Genomic DNA, 16,159 nt, shown 5'->3' on the forward strand with positions numbered 1-16,159 from the left:
CCCGAAGTGCCATCACACCTTGGGAAGGACGGGCAAGACATTCTCTTACTACGATTCAACCGCCTCATGGTAGAAATGAAGACAAATGCCACTTATGCGTTTGTTCGGGTCCGTCCTCGGTGTCTGGTGGTAGTATGTGCCGCACAGGCCCAAAAACGAGGGCGTGCGCGTGCCAGTTCTCCCCGTGGGTGTAATTCCTGACAGCAGGGGATGCTGTGTGGCCAGGAGCAGTGGTCGTGGCAACTTGTTTTCAGATCTGATCCAACATGAGTTACAGGGGCTTTGAGGGAGCTGGTGAAGGAGTCGTGGGCACACGTAGGCACATGCACATTCGTCGTCCCTGCCAGGCTAGCAAGTGTTTATTGAGCGCCGACTTGACAGGCAGTAATGTGATTTGGGGGGTGGGAGGGGACCACAAATACACAAGGGCTGCTTTGAAAGCCCTACCTTTCTGGCCACGAATTACAAAGGACAAATGCGCACAAAGGTGTCTCGCACTGAGTATCAAATAAGGCAAATAAAAAGCAAAGTACAGAAACTCAGAGAAGGAGACACCTGTGGACCGGCGTGGCCTGGGATGCTGGCAGAAGGGGTCAGCTTCTACCCTAAGTCTTGTAGGAAAGGGTCTGGACTCAGTCTTATGATTCTCTGTAACGTCTGGGCGCCTGGGGGGAGGGGGGCTGTGACCATCACCTCACTGCCACTCACTGACTGTTGAGAGAATGAATGAATGAATGAATGAATGAATGAATGAAATATGGGCTTTGCCCTCAGATGCTCTGTCACTGGCTCATGTGGACTTCAGCTATATGTAGGCTGAGAAGGTAAACATGGGTCTGATCAGGAGCCCACACACTTCACACAGGAGCACCTGCTACTTTCTATGGAGTCTAATCCCTGACATTAATAAGACAGCGAAACAGGACCTATCATGACAGTAGGACGAGATGGGCTGGCCTGTGTCTCTGGCTCCGCCTCCCCCGGGCCGAGTCGTGTTGGTCAACTGACTGCGCCTCAGGTCCAGTCTGCAAAATGAGAACGCTCACAGCCGCGGCTCCCCACGGGGAGGGGGTTTGGTTTGAGGAGCAGAGGAGAGCCATTCTCACATTCTTGCTGGTCAATTTTGTTACGCAGAGGGGTCGCCTGCATCAGAATCCACCGGGATCTCATTTGTCAAAAGATAATGGCCAGTGAGACTATTTTACAAACAACACCACCACCACCAAATAACAACAGCAACAACAACATCCAAACAAAACAAACAAACAAAAACAAGAAACAATGAGAAAAAACCCCTAAACCTCTGCAAACATATGGTATTTTATTTTCACTAAAACTAATGGAGTCGTAGAAACCGGGGGTGAAGATAAAAAACAAGCAAACGAGCAAACATCAGTTTAACTGAAACCAAAAAAGGAAGAAAACAAACCAGCATGTGTGTCTGAATGTAAGCATAGGAATTTTAATTGGATAGAGCATGTGCCAGATTAAAGAAGGTTCTAGCATGGAGGCTGATACCTGGTGACGGATGAGGTTTTCCACGCACCCAATCCATGGAATCAAGGACAAAGGTAATAAGTTGAATAACGCAATGATTCCACTGGACTTTGATGAGACATCCGTGTAATGGTAACTGCAGCACAGCCCATCTGATTCAGAACAACCGGACGAGACTTGGGATTTATAGCCGCTCCTGTAAACGGCGGTAACGTTTGGGACTTCTTGGTTCCTGGTCGTTTGTTCAAAACACTGTGAACAGCTCACTGAACAGCTCACTGAAGCTGTTGGTCACTTCCATTCTGCCGTGGGTCAGCACGTTCACGGCTTCTACCAGGAAAGTGTTTGACTTGAAGATTTCAGTAGCACGGCGAGCCTTCCAAGAGGAAGCTATGTTATCGATCATAAAAACAACCCATAAAGCCCAAGCCTGTCCTTCACTGGAGTCCCTGGAAAACGCTGTGGAAAATAAACATGAGTGGAATTTGCCTAATACTGACCTACAAAAATCTCTTTTTAAAGAAATTCAGCGGGGAAAACAAGAGTTATTCTTCTGATTGAGAAATAAATACCCACCACACAATGATAATGCCATGTCCCAGACCACGCGCTGGGTTCCCCAACATCCGTCAACGTCCGTCAACAATCCCAAGAGGATTTCCATGATTCCCATTTTGGGGATGAGAAAAACAAAGTTTAAAGGGTTTAAGAAAGCATCACAAAAAGCTGGGAACTAATGAATCTTGTTATTTGTAAAGTTCTGTGTTGGAAGGCTCACCACGGAGTCCCCAGAACATAGGAGAGTAAACACAACTGCTGGAATTCCCTTAAAAAACAGTGACTCCTAGCTTGGGTCACTGTTAAAAGCTTCCAAGGAAACTCACAGCTTGAAGAAAGGGCTCTGGGGCATTTGGACAACAGCTTTCCCACATTCCTGTGCAGGTGCCTGACTGGCAGGTGCCCTCCAGCTGTCACTGGAATACATAGGTCCTTAAAAGGCAAGACTACTGATTATCTAAGCACAGGAAAGTCCGTGGGAGGGGTGTGATTGATTCCCGGGGAACCAGAAGCTGCTGGTTGCCTTCCTCTCTCAAACCCCCTAAACTTTCCTGGTCACAGTGGGCCTGGAAGTGGTTCCTGTCCCCCCCCCGCCAACCGCTCCTGACATACTCAAGGTCTGACTGCTGCAGCCCATGATGAGAGAAGCACAAGCACAGCCTGCTGCTGTTCCACTCGGTGAAGAGCCCCTCACCACTCTCACTGCTCCCTTATGTAGATCATCTGGGGCTCGAGGATGTTGCAGGAGCAACTCCGGAAAAGCTGGATGTTCAGTGGCCTGTTGCCCAGCAGTCCTGCGGTACCTCCAGCTGCCCGTCCCCACCTGGAGCATGATGCCAGATAGGTTATTAACACAGGAAGGCCATGCGTGGTTCAGGGTATTTTAAATCTGGAGTGAACGGGAACGTTCTCTTTCAATTACCTTAACTAAACGATGTATAGACCAGAATTCCCCCCCCAAAACAGTTTTACCATAAGGAGTTGCATTTGTATAGTTAACATATAGGCACATAGAATATGTCTCATGGAGAGCCGGCTCGCTCCAGCTTTGGAGCTGTGCAGAAATGAGCTGTTTGGGGGAGGATGGTGAACGGTACGAGTCAGGACGGGGGCGATAGTAAAGAGCGTTTTACATTCCCATCTCAAAGCGGAGAAAGGAAGCAATCCCTTCAGGGCTGTTTCACTTTCCATCTCCTCACCCGCACAAGCGGAAAAGCCACCCCCAACAACGCTGCCTGCTTCCACAGAGAGTTCACTGGAAAAGCCAGCACACGCCATCCCGTAGATTGCACGTCTGGAAGGAAATCTCGCCCAACCCAAACGAAGTGTGGTAATGTGAAACTCAAGAAATGGATGAGCACAGAACTATGCTTAGTCGGTACAGGGAAATTACCCCTAAACGTGCTGGGGCGTCCAGCCCTGCACAGAGCTCCAGAAAGTGCTGATCTGCAGCATGGGGAACACTTACCCATTATCTAAGTCGCTGAGCCTTTTAGAAAGTTAATAATTGTTTATGGCAGCTTTGAATTGGGGGCTCTTAATTTAAGGAACTCTTCCAGATCATATGATATCTTTGGGGTTGTGTGTGTGTGTGTGTGTGTGTGTGTGTGGTTTTTTTTTTTTTTTTTTTTGGTACGGATTATGTAAAGGGAAGTCAGTGCAAGGCCTGAAAACCGAAGTTTGGAGGAACTGACAGCGACAGTGGACATTCTTGTTAAATCTGCTTTTATTGAAAATTCTGCGGTGACCGCTCAGCCCAGCATGGCTCCCATAAGGACATGTGGTACCCAGACTCTTCCTCTTAGACTCATTTTAGTCACAGACGTTTAGAGAATCCTCATTAAAATTACTTAGAGTGAAACAGAGAGACCATGTTATAAAATAAACCTAGTTAAATACACTTTGTTGTATTGCCTCATTTGTGTGATGCATGGACCTAATTTTCCTCTCTTTGTGTCTTTAACTATGTACATTAGGTGATGCTTGCCAATTAATGCAGGATGTCACATCCCCAATTGCTTTCTCTATCTTCTTAAACATTAAAAATAAATACATGCCATCTGTCTCATATCTTGAAAGCAATTCAAAATGGTTACTTTTGTTTGCTCAGGATTACAGCACAGTTTATAGCTTTAGTGCCTCTGAATTGTAAGAAAGTTCTGTCTCCGTCTCATAAATGTAACTTCATCTTAAAGTGCATCCTATAGAACAAGCAGAAAGCTCTCGTGAGAGCTTGGACCAGATAGAAAGCAGGGCTGGGGGGTGATGGAAACCTTGGTCTTTGGCATTTGAGAGGACGTGACTGAATGCTTGGCCTGCTGTGTTCTGGTGGAGCCTCTTGGGAAAGGACCTTTAACCTCGCGTAGCCTCAGTATCTCCAGCTGTGAAACGGGGATGACACCATTGTGTGGCGAGCTCTGGGAAATATAAGAGATACACACGCACAGAGAGACAGACACAGAGAGGGAACATACTTCCTACCCGACTCCCCCGTAAAGGGTGACAAGTAGTAATCATCTTTGTCATCATCCGACTTGGGCAGGGGAGTAATTCAGTTTGAGAAGGACTGTGGTGGAAAAAAAAAAAAATAGCTCAGAGGAGCATGAAGTTAAATCCTAAGAAAGGAGCTACACAGAAAAGCGATGATCTTTCTCCACGGCAATTAAAATATGAAGATAAACAACTTGACTCCAATCACTCCCACTGCCCCTCGAGCGCCCAGGTCAGCTGGGATGCCCAGAACAGGATTGGTGCCTTGGGAGGAGTTGACACATTGGGTCGGCCATGGTTACAATGGCGCTTTTCAAAGAGGTTGTTTTTTTTTTTTTTTTTTTTTTTTAATAAATAAATGGTATGCCATAAAGCACCAAATGCCTGAATAACTTAACTATAATTAAAGGGGCAAAGGGCAATTTGAGAACGTTCCGTTTTCCATTCTAAGGCAGGGCAATTTTCTCAACAATAGTTTCTACTGTAGCACAAGAGGACGTTTTCTAGATCTGAGCCGAGCATTCTGAAAATGGTGAGCGTGTAATTTGAAATCCACCCTATACTCACAGACCACAGAATTGTAGTGCTGTATAAAATGCCGGACACATGTGACCTGCCCCCAAATATTTCAGCAATAAGAAGATGGAGGTCTGGTGCCACACAGCAAATCGTCCCAAAGCACACAGCCGGTTCAAACAGGAGCAAGCATATCCTTTCTTTTTAGCTGGGTTTCGGCAAATTCGTTAAGCGCAGTGAAATTTTCTTTCCTTCTATAAATACCCTTGGTTTACAGCTGATTCCTTACATGACAGTCCTCCGAACAGCCTTATTTGAACATAACTGAGCTGTTCGGCATAGTCTCCGCATGACAGAGTGGTCGAGTCTCACTCGGAGCCGAGAATGTACGATCAAGCCTTTATTTAGCCGTACAGTCAGGGCAACCCAAGTATTAGTCATCCTGACATGTGCTCCGGAGGGCCGCACACCCATGAGTCCTGGCAGGGATCCCATCTGCTTCCTGCCGCCTCCCACACTGCAACTCTCTGCAAATCGCTGGTATTTTTACTGCAGTTCTAGAAAGTTACTTAACATGCCTCATCTGGGGAGGCATTTAAACTTCCCTCCTTAATTATAAAATTAAAAGCCAACTAGTGTAAACCCCGTACGTCTAGCAAGATGAAGATCCGCTATGAAGATCCTCAGCGAGCAACTGGAAACCAAGAACTTCCTTAAACTAGGAAGGACGTTAAGGAGCTCATTCCTCCGGAAATTTCCATAATCCCAGAGCCCCTAGTTCTCTGGACAGCACGTTGATCTCACCCCGTCTCTACTGACTCTTAATACGATCTGGAAAATGGGCTTGCACGTGGACCAGTTGCTACGAATCTCAGTAAGACTGAGACTGAGATCTGAAGGTACTCACACAAAACACTTCTGAAAACTAAAAGCTGTTGTATTTTCGCACAAGCTACGTTTAGGACATCCTGCTGGCCCTAAAAAACAAACACATAAAATCAGGTGACGATCATGTAAACAATCTTACTTTTTGCCCCGTTTTACTGGGCTAATCAGTGAATATTATATGTATTTTTTAATTTTTAAAAAATGTTTATTTATTCTTAGAGAAAGAGAGAGAGAGAGAGAGAGAGAGCATGAGCGGGGGAGGGGCAGAGAGAGGAAGACACAGAATCTGAAGCAGGATCCAGGCTCTTGAGCTGTCGGCACAGAGCCCGACGCGGGGCTCGAAACCAGAACTGCAAGATCATGACCCGAGTCGAAGTCGGGTGCTTAACCGACTGTGCCCCCAGGTGCCCCGGTAAATATACGTTTTATATAAAAGAGTGAGTTGAAGGCGAGGGTGTGACTCTTGGGCCAGCTGCCTCTCCTGTCATTTCTACCTTCCTCCTCCTACCATTTCTGTATCAGATGCCTCTCAGCTCCCAGGACAGGAAGAAGCCACAAGTCAGCGGGGGGCGGGGGTGGCCTTCAAGGTTGCACAAGGGAGATTTCCCAAGGAGGGTCAGGGTGATTAATAGAACAGGAATCTGTTTCGACACCCTCACAGCCCCGCCCCGCCCCCCCCCAAAAAAACCACCAGACGCGAGATGCTGATAAGAATTCTTTTATGTTATTCCAATAAAAAATACATTCATACAGAAATATAACAATCTTGCAAAAAACAATTTCAAATAAAATCTTGTAAAACAAAATTTTACAAAAATCTTACAAAGATTCTTTAGATAACAGGGTGCTTCAAAAAAAAAAAAAAAGAAAGAAATTTCACTAATAGAAATTTTTTTAACGTCAAGCAAAAAGTTTCTGCTTGATTGAGGCTCAGTTATCACCTGAACAGAATGTAATCCTTTCCGTACTTGCTTATTATGAAAATGACAGGCATCAACACATATGGCATTGAGCCCCACCCAATCAAACAACTCCATGGTGTTTCGTAAGCGAGACAAGCCAGCGCAAGCCGTTGCGTTTTTTTGTTGTTTTTTTTTTTTTCCTTCTTCTTCTTGCCTTTTTTGTCTTTCGTTAACCTTCTTGCTTAATGGAATTGTTATGGCTAAGCAACAGAGCAGGGCCAAAAGAGGAGTTTCCCAAAACCCAGCAAATCAAGCGCCTGGATTTGGAATTGGCAAAAGAAAAGTGCATTTTTCCCCTCAGCAAAATGAAATGAGTTCTTCAGGTATGTGTATTCATCAGCCCAGATTTCAAAACAAAACAGAACGAAACAAAAAACCAGTTATGTGAGCTTTCATCACTGCTCATTTCCAGGAAGATCAAACAAAATACCAGGCCAGCCAGACTCATATGTATACATATATATATACATATATATAAAGACAAGATCCACACCCACAAGCCAGCAGCTGGATGAAATATCAGCCATGCTGTGGTATGCCAATTCGGGGAAATGACTCGTTGGAAAAACTGGAAGAATCTATTTGCTGGAAAAAATAGCTTCATCTGCATAAAAAGTATTCTAAAAAAGAATCCCTGTGACTAGCTTTACTCTTAGGTTAGATGTTCTAATAAGGCTGAAATTCAAAATCAAAACCTTGGTGTGTCTGAGACCAATTAGTGGGCTAGCATTCCCCTCCGAGCCACTTTTGAATGGCCGAAGGTCTCCTATTCTGGACCTGCCAATAATGACGAGCGAAGTCAGCAGTCTGGGAGAGATCTGATGCCAAGAATCTGTAGCAAATCATTACATTACAGATAAAGCCTTTATAAAAGTTATAGTTTTCATTTTTACCTCCTTTATGGCCATTCTGAAATATCTCTTCACAGGCTGTGGAATTTTCTAGCTAAACATTCTCAGTTCTCCTTAAAAAAATATTTATATATTATCTATATATATGTATGTATATATATATATACACACACACACACGCACACACATACACACACACACACACACATACACATACGTTACACACAAATATACATACACAAGAATTCCGCCCACTTTTTAAAAAAAGTAATATACTTTCTGTATTACCAACAGATACATGTGTGGAACTTGTGCCTTTTAAGCAAATACATTAACATGGTTTTTTTATACTTCTGTGTCTTTAATATGCGTGACAACGTTACATATTAAATACAGCCGGTGTGTGATCTATACACAATGGTTGTGCAAAGTCTATATGAAAGTCTCATGGTGGCAGAAATGGTCTGATTTTCCAATGATCCTGTTTTCACTTTAACACTGACAGTCAAGTCGTCAAAACATATCGCGTAAATACTGACTTGTTTGGGGAGTTTTATCTCTCCGTTTGTCTTGGTGAAGGAGGACTTTTGTACGAGATTCGATTTTCTGTATTATATATTGATACAGTACAATGCCAGGTGAAAAAAAGAGCCTTAATAAAGCATGCATCACCCATACCCCTGTATGAGACCCCCCCGCAGAAGGGCCACTTGCATAAGGCACCATTATTAAGATCTACAGTGCATTAACAGCTAGAAAACCAGAAATTAGTCCTCAAGGCATAAATAAGAGAAACTTAGCTGCATGAGAAAACAGTTTCGAAGCTTTAGTGGTTTTATCCACCCAACTGAGAAAAACTTTAGGTTCTGAGTCTCATGGAACATTAGACTGGCAATTCCCAGCCCTAGCACTCGATACCCAACGCAGGCCCAATGCCTTCACAGGGCATCACGAAAGTCTCCAAAAAGGGAATTCAAATTCAGAATCATTTAAAAAATAATCCTATGCTGCACAACTGCCTTTCTGAAAGGGAGTGTTACAAAATCCAAGGGGGAGGGGGGGGGGAGGATTGTGTATTGCCAGGCCCAGACGGCTAGGGATCGCTGAAGTTGACCAACCACACGTTAGCTGCTCAGTAACTGGGATCGACGTTGCAGTCCTGATTGAAGAATGGAAAGCAGATAGTTCCCCAGACCATGCATTACTTTTTGTCTTATAAGGAAAAGTTATCGATGTGTTATATTTGTAAATACACAGCTTATACGACGGGTAACAAATGAGCTCCTGTAGCCGGTAAACAAGCTACTTGACACATTGCACGTTTCATAGCTGCACCAGACACCGAACGTTCTCTCACACGGGAAGGGGCTCCCCTCCCCACACCCACTCGCCACTCGGGGGTCAAGACCACCCACTCCCGCCCTCCATATGTTCCCTTCTTTTTTTTTTTTTTTTTTTTTTTTTAGTTTTTATTCTAAGGCGCAGACCCCACCCCCTAGGAAAAGTTTGGTGGTCATCTCCTCTCGTGGTATATACTCCGCACACACAAAACATTCAAACTACGCGTTTGCTGCCTCTCGCGGCCTTGCCACCGCGAGGGAGAAGCCTCGGCCTCATCACACAGTCAGAAATAGATCCTCCACAGACAGGCAACCCAACCAGTAACATTCTCAGTGCACATGCTCACGGCAAGGGCTTGGGGACCACTCGGAAGGCAGGTACCGGTGGTGAGTCGGGGCCACCCAAACACCACACACCGCGGGTGCCCTGCCGCCTCTGACGTGACGTGGTTCGCCCTCGAGAGACCTTCCCAGTAGAGGTCCTGGAGGCAGCTGGGTGGGGTGCAAAATGGCATGCTTTGGCTGGAACACGCACCCTCCTTCCACGGCTGTCTCTCAGCCTGGAAGCCTTTTAGCCCGCAGGATTCGCCGCTCTGCCCCCTCACAGGTGCCTCTTCATGTGCAGGGCCAGGTGGTCGGACCTGGAGAAACACCTGCAGAGCAAATCGGCATCCAACACGTTAGGGGTCCGCCTGCGCTGAGGCTACAGACCTGCGGCCTGGCCTTCGCCCCGCCCCTCCGGGCCTGGCCCCGCCCCCTCCGGGCCTGGCCTGGCCTCGCCCCCCTCCGAGTCTGGCCTCCGCCCCGCCCCTCCGGGCCTGGCCCCGCCCCCTCCGGGCCTGGCCCCGCCCCGCCCCCCTCCGGGCCTGCCCCGCCCCCCCACCACTCCCGAAGGGAAGTGGGGATCCACGGAGTCAGGGAGACTCATTCCCGGGACGTGAATGAGGGCCTCCACCCAGCTCTGGGGAGCACTTCACCCGACCTCACTACCGAGCCTTCAAGTTCCAAGGGTCACAAAGTATGAATGAAATCACTCTAGTCTCACGCGCACAGAACACAGTTCTTCCTAATTTGGGCAACTGGCATCTTACAGACGCTTTAAAAAAGTCCCAGGCTGAAATGACAAATGCCATCTCGGGACAGGAAAATGCCTGCCTTCTGCACCGCACGCCTGTTCCTCGCTGGCACTCCGCGCCCCTGCACTTTGGGAACACATACCTGTCACAGTGAGAACATTTAAAAGGCTTGGCACCAGTGTGCTTTCTGAAGTGTCTGGTTAACTCATCGCTTCTTGCAAAACGCCACTCACACCCTTCCCATGAGCATCTGTAAGGCTTTTCTCCTGGGAAGAGAGCACACGACAGGCACACCGTGATTTCACTGAGCAGGAGGAGGTGTGCTGTGACCGTGCACAAGGAAGGGGCTGGAGGAAAGTCAGCTCCGGGGCAAGCCCAGGGGCCGGCCTCCTCGGGAATTCAGTCCCCCTTCAATTAAGGACTTAGGGACGGAGCCCGGAGCCCGCACTCCAGGGGACACCCAGGAGCCCCCTCCTGACCTAGCCTTGGGCCATGTGACCGTAATCAGGGCTAACGTGTAAGAATGACAATTACTCAGACTGGCGAAATAGTTCTGAGCTGACGTGTCAGCCCGCTGGACCCACAGCCCTGGCGGGGGCAGGCTTTTATAGCTCTCTCCATGGAAACGGTTTCTCTCAAGTGCTTATTTTGTTCCTTACTCACTTCCCGGTGGAATGAGGCTTTGTAGTTTCCTCCGGGAAGCGACATTTCTCCAAAACTGAGGTCATGAGTTTCTGGGAAACCCCATCCTCAGGCCTTCAAAGCACTTTCTAAATGGCCATCCGGACGGCCAAGCTGTCTTCACCCGTTGGTCGGACAGTAAACACGAATTCACTACGAGCACTACCTGAGGGTAGTGAAGGTTCTGCCATGGCCTGTCCTCAAGTGTGACGCCGGTCAGGACAGACGGGGACTCGGGGACCCTGACTTGGGGGCTCCAAGGTCCCTGCCTCGTCACAGGGTGGGCCGGTTTACGCGACTCCATCCACAACATCCCTCCCGCCTCTGGAGCCTGTGTGATTCTGCCCCCGGTCACCCCAGACTATCACGGTAATTTCACATGCGACTGTCATCTAAGTTGTGGTCTTCTGTGACAAAGTCTTTTTTTTTTTTTCCCCAACTGGTTTCAGAAAACAAAGGCCACGTGATACACAGAGAAATTCTCAGGAAGTACCCACACATCAGTACTGCCTCCCACGTTGCGCACTGGCCAAGCTCCCGTCTCGCAGCACGGCTGACACCGGCGTGCTCCCCGCTGCCCGGCCACCCTTTGTCCCCACCCCAGGAGAAAATCACGGGCCGCTCCACGTGACGGTCTGCACGGATGCCGCAGACCCGGCACCGCGGGCCTGGATGGGCGGGGAGGTTGGAGCGAGTGAGGGGTGTGGGGTGTAGGCAGAGAATGGGATTTACCTCATCCGGGTAATCTCAAAGTGTCAACCGTTCATCGGGCACACATGTCCAGTCCTTCCGCTCCTACTCTGTCCTCCCCAGAGACCCAACTCTTTTGGGGGAGGCATGAGGTGAGGGCGCGTCCGCTCGCCGGGGCCCCGGCCCCCTCCCAGGGCTGGTGCGATTCAGCGGCGCCCACCAGCGGCCCACCTCCCGCGTGGCAGGAGGGACTGACCTGTGTGAGTGCGCTGATGAGCTTTCAAGTGCGAGCTTTTGGTGTAAACTTTCCTGCAGCCGTTAAAGTGGCACCGATGCACCCTCCTGCGGCCATCTGGGGATGCGTCCCCGCTGCCCTTGTCACCCGGCTTCCCCGCAGTCCCACTGCGCACCTTCCCGGGAGGGTGCGGCTCGCCTGGCACGCAGCCCCACAGGTGAGAAGCCTCCCTGCTCAGTTCTGGAGAAGAAGGGGGTGTGGAGGTGACGGAGGAGCTCAGGGTCCCCGAGCCGACCAAGACTTCGCCGATGGGGTCGGAGGAAAACTTGGTGGTGGGGGACAGTTCCTCGGAGCTGTCGGAAGACTCGCTGCTCACGTCCGAGTTGAGGCTGTGGGTCTCCACGTTGTAAGCACAGCCGGGGCTGTTCAGAGCATCCTCGGGGGGAGTGGAGGAAAGCTTCGGGTCCAGATCCTCCTTTTTCTCCCGAGCCAGGATGATTTTGGTCCACAGATCTTCCTGGCTGTCGAACTTGATTTCGGAGGCCGACACATAGCAGGGCTCGCTCTGGAGGTAACGCTCCAGCTCCAGGCAGGTCTGTGCGAAAGGAACCACAAGAAGGCACGTGATTGTGACGGCTGAAAATGGAACCGAAAGCAAGTTGCCAAAAAACATGCAGGAATCAAGGGCAGGTAGACCGTGGCCGTGGCCGTGGCCGTGGCGCTGTACGAATCTCGTCTCTAGGAGAGCGAGGGGGAGGCTGTTTCTAGGAATGGATATGCACTCGGAAGAAAGACCAGAGGTGGAGCCTCTCCTGGCCTTCCCAGGTCGGACCTGTGGCCACAAGGACTGATGGTCACGAAGCCATTTTGGTTACAGTTACCGGTGTTGACGTTACTAATGAGTTTCCGTGAGCCACACAAAGAAAACCGGCCTGAGACAGTCCCCCCTCCCCGCCCGACAGGTTTAACCAGATTATCTGACAGTGTGGAGCACCATGTGCATGAAGGAATGCCCCGGCCGCCCTCCCTTCTCACGCACAAGACAGAAAGGCTGCCCAGCCCGCAAGGCAATGTGTTCTGACATTGCGTGTGTCTGTCTTTAGAGACACAGCTGAGAGCACAGGGCCACGCTCAGCCAGCAGGCGCAGCCCGCTGACGGTCTGTGTTCGGGGGCATCAGTGGAGCTGCAGACAAACCACCCCATTTCCTGCACAGCCCCGACCCAGGAGGCTCTCAAAGAATGCCATTCCCAAGTGCAGGGGCCGTGCTCACCCACAACTTTAATGACTTCCACAGTGGTCCGAGAAAAACAAGAGCTTCGACAACAGGAGTGGAGAAGTAGTTCCAGAATGGCCATCTGCTATTGTAAAGAATGCAGGAGGGGAAATTCCTCCCCAGCCCTGCTGGGAGTCCCACAATGGACAAGAACTTTATCTACTGGCCAAGAGTACAACTGTATGAGTCATCACTCTGTTTCTTTCACGCAATGCCAAAGGAGACTTCCTTTTGAAATTCTGATCAGCGGCCAGAAAAGGACCCGGTTCAAACATACATGCAGGTGTCACGGACAGTGCCCCTCCCCAGCCCCACAACCAACCTTTCAAGAAGCTACAACTGCCGAGAGAGCAGCATCCCCTCTCCCCACCATCTCAAACTTCCTAGCCACTGGAAAAGAAAAACGGTAGGAAACATTTTAGGATTACATTGTGTCCGCCCTTATCTCTACTAGGATCAACTGCCTGGGTGCCCATATAAGGCTGTCCATACAACTGCATTTCTACAGATTTCAGTTTCTACAGCAAACTCTGCAAATCACGTTCAGGACCCGCAAAGCCTACCCAAAGGGCTCGTGCTTGCTTACTGAGCAAATGTGCCTGCTAGAATATAGCACATACCCTTCCCCCTCCCCACGGATTCGTCACATAGCCAGCATGAGCAAGCAAAGGGGAAAAAAAAAAACATCATTGTTTTCTCTTTACCCCTAAAATCAGACGTCTGAGTTACAGGGCATACTAGGTGCTCTAAGGACAGACACCAAGGGCTCCAACTGATGTTCCAGAGAAAAAGGAAAGCACATTTACTGAGGTCGTGCTAAACTTTCATAATCTGGCTAATTTAAAAATCTCCATTATGCCGATCAGCCCCAGGGACCGAAACGCAGCTCTCCGAGAGTTTAAAAGCCTCTGAAGGCCACCGGGAGCTCAGCCTGGCTTGGGGCCCAAATCCCAAATGCCCGAAGGAAACTACTTAGATCAATTTCAATCACGTCCTGGGGAGCAGCTACTTTAGGAGGAAAAGGGGGGAGGGGAGAGGAAGGCAGGACAGGGCTGGGAACGATTAAGCAGGCATGTGAAGGTTGCAACACTTTGCATTTCATCCCCTTTAAAAGCTTTCTAGGCTTTGAAACCCACAGAATATATTTGATCTGCTAATTCACTTAGTGACAAAAAGCGAACAGCCTAGCAGGGGCAGAGACAGCCCTGACCCCTCCTTCTATCTTTTTAAAGACAATGGGACGAGTGTCAGAGCCTCCTCTCTCCCTTCAGGCAATCCTAACAATTGGGGAGGGGGGGGCGGGTAATAACTTTCTTAAATGTCCAATGTCAAAAATTCCAGTTCCACTAAAAAAAAAAAAAAAAAAAAAAAAAAAAAAATATGCCGGAAACTGGGACTCTTCTTCTCAAACTCAGACTTGAAGCAATTTGGACGGGCTCATTGTCATATGACTGATAAGTCACTGGTTGTGCAAACATTGTTGGCTCTTTTTTTTTTTTTTTTTTCCTGGTCAACAAAAGAAGCAGGTAAGAAAAACAAGACAGATCCAAACACATCTTAAGGATTCCAAAGAGGAAAAAGACACTGGAAATGGCCCAGTAGAGAAAAGGAGCCGGTGGATGTGTCCCTGGTGACATTTTTAATTAAAAAAAAAAAAAAAAAGAGAGTCTATGTACAGACACCAAAAAAAAAAAAAAAAAAAAAAACCCAAAAAACAAAAACAAAAAGCAAATCCAAAAACAAAAACAAATTCCCCATTAAAAAAAAAATACCCTTGGCAGTCCATGCAAGTTCATATGACAAGATCCAGCTGTGGAGTCTGGAGCTGGTACAAACACCAAACTTCCGCCAAGGGCTCGGGCCGGGATCAGGCCGCGGGGCTGGGACTGCCCTCCGGAGGATGCAGTCCAGGAGCCCCAGAAACGGGCGAAAACAGTCCGAGAGGCGACGCGCCGCTGCGCCCCACTCATATGACAACTCCGCTCCACGCCGTGAAAGGCCCCTTTTAAGTGCCTTCCGCACGCAGGCAGCAGAAGTACGTTTTAGGACTAATTATTTCAAATTTTTGTTTTTAATGTACCCAAACCATTGAGCAAGAAAAAAAAAAAAAAGAAGAAGAAGAAGAGGAAAAATAAATGCACCTCCAACCACACACCATCCTGGCCGTGCGTGCATGCACTCCCTCCTCGGTGCACCGGGCACCTGGCACACGAAAATTCCAATTTACCTGTTGCCAATATTCCTCCAGGGAGGGCAGCGCCGAGAAGTAACCAGTCTCGTGCACAATCTGGAGTTCCTGGAAGATGCTGCACATTGGGAGTACATCCATGTCGGGTTGGAAAAGACAGTCACTGCTGTTGTGAAAACAGGGAGGTGTGCGGTCTGGAGTCGAGAGCGCAGCAGCCGTGCCTGCAGCGCCGGGGAAAGTTTCATGCAAACTCAGTGCACAGCAATTAGGCGCCGCGGGTTCGGATCCTGCCGGAGCCCAGAGACGCGCTCGCGAGCCCACACAATATTTGCAAACACCGGACTGACTGCAAACGTAACCCCTGCAAAACTTCCCTATTCAAAGCTCCCTGCCAGCCTCCCCCTCTTCCCCGCCTGGCTCCCCCCACTCCCTCCCCCCCACGTGACTCGCCCGCGCCCGCCCCGTGCACCGCCCAATCACGCTGCGCCCGGCCCGGGGGCTGCGCGCCGGTGATGTCAGCTGCGGCCAATGGCAGGCGGTGACTCACAGCGGCCCCGCCTGGCGTGACCGAGCCTCTCCATCACAGCCCTCGCCATTGGCTCAATTCGAACTTCAGGCGGCTCTGATTGGGAGGCGTCCTCGCAGGCTATTTTTAGCAGGGTATATAAGGCGCGGGCTGCCGCGCGCCGGAGGAGTCGGCGCTGGGAGGTGCGGGCCGAGCGGCTCAGTGCGCCCGCGGCCGGCCGAGGGAGCCGCTCCTCCTGTCCCCGGCCCGCGTCCCATCCCCCGGTCCCCGCGCCCCGGTGCCCGGGTCGGTCCCCGTCCGGGTCGCCCGGTCCCGGCGCTCGGGCCGGCAGTCCCATCGCCGTGCCCCCCGGCCCCCGGTCCTCGTCAGTCGTCACTCAGGCCCCG

The 16,159-nt window shown here is 49.6% G+C and overlaps 1 protein-coding gene and 1 long non-coding RNA gene across 2 annotated transcripts; both read right to left on the reverse strand.

Moving 5' to 3' along the window:
• Window positions 1-1,434: 1,434 nt before the first annotated feature.
• Window positions 1,435-6,246, reverse strand: LOC111561471. The gene is made up of 2 exons (XR_002744101.2): window positions 2,074-6,246; window positions 1,435-1,956 (listed from the first exon to the last, which is right to left on the reverse strand). It is a non-coding gene; the product is annotated as an uncharacterized LOC111561471 (long non-coding RNA).
• A 405-nt stretch (window positions 6,247-6,651) lies between these two features.
• Window positions 6,652-15,634, reverse strand: KLF6 (Kruppel like factor 6). The gene is made up of 4 exons (XM_003988067.6): window positions 15,287-15,634; window positions 11,806-12,379; window positions 10,321-10,444; window positions 6,652-9,755 (listed from the first exon to the last, which is right to left on the reverse strand). Exons 1-4 carry the CDS (start codon window positions 15,386-15,388, stop codon window positions 9,704-9,706), a joined length of 852 nt encoding a protein of 283 aa, XP_003988116.2. The 5' UTR covers window positions 15,389-15,634; the 3' UTR covers window positions 6,652-9,703.
• Window positions 15,635-16,159: the final 525 nt, after the last annotated feature.

This window comes from Felis catus, chromosome B4 (assembly GCF_018350175.1).
Source record: "Felis catus isolate Fca126 chromosome B4, F.catus_Fca126_mat1.0, whole genome shotgun sequence".
NCBI lineage: Eukaryota > Metazoa > Chordata > Mammalia > Carnivora > Felidae > Felis > Felis catus.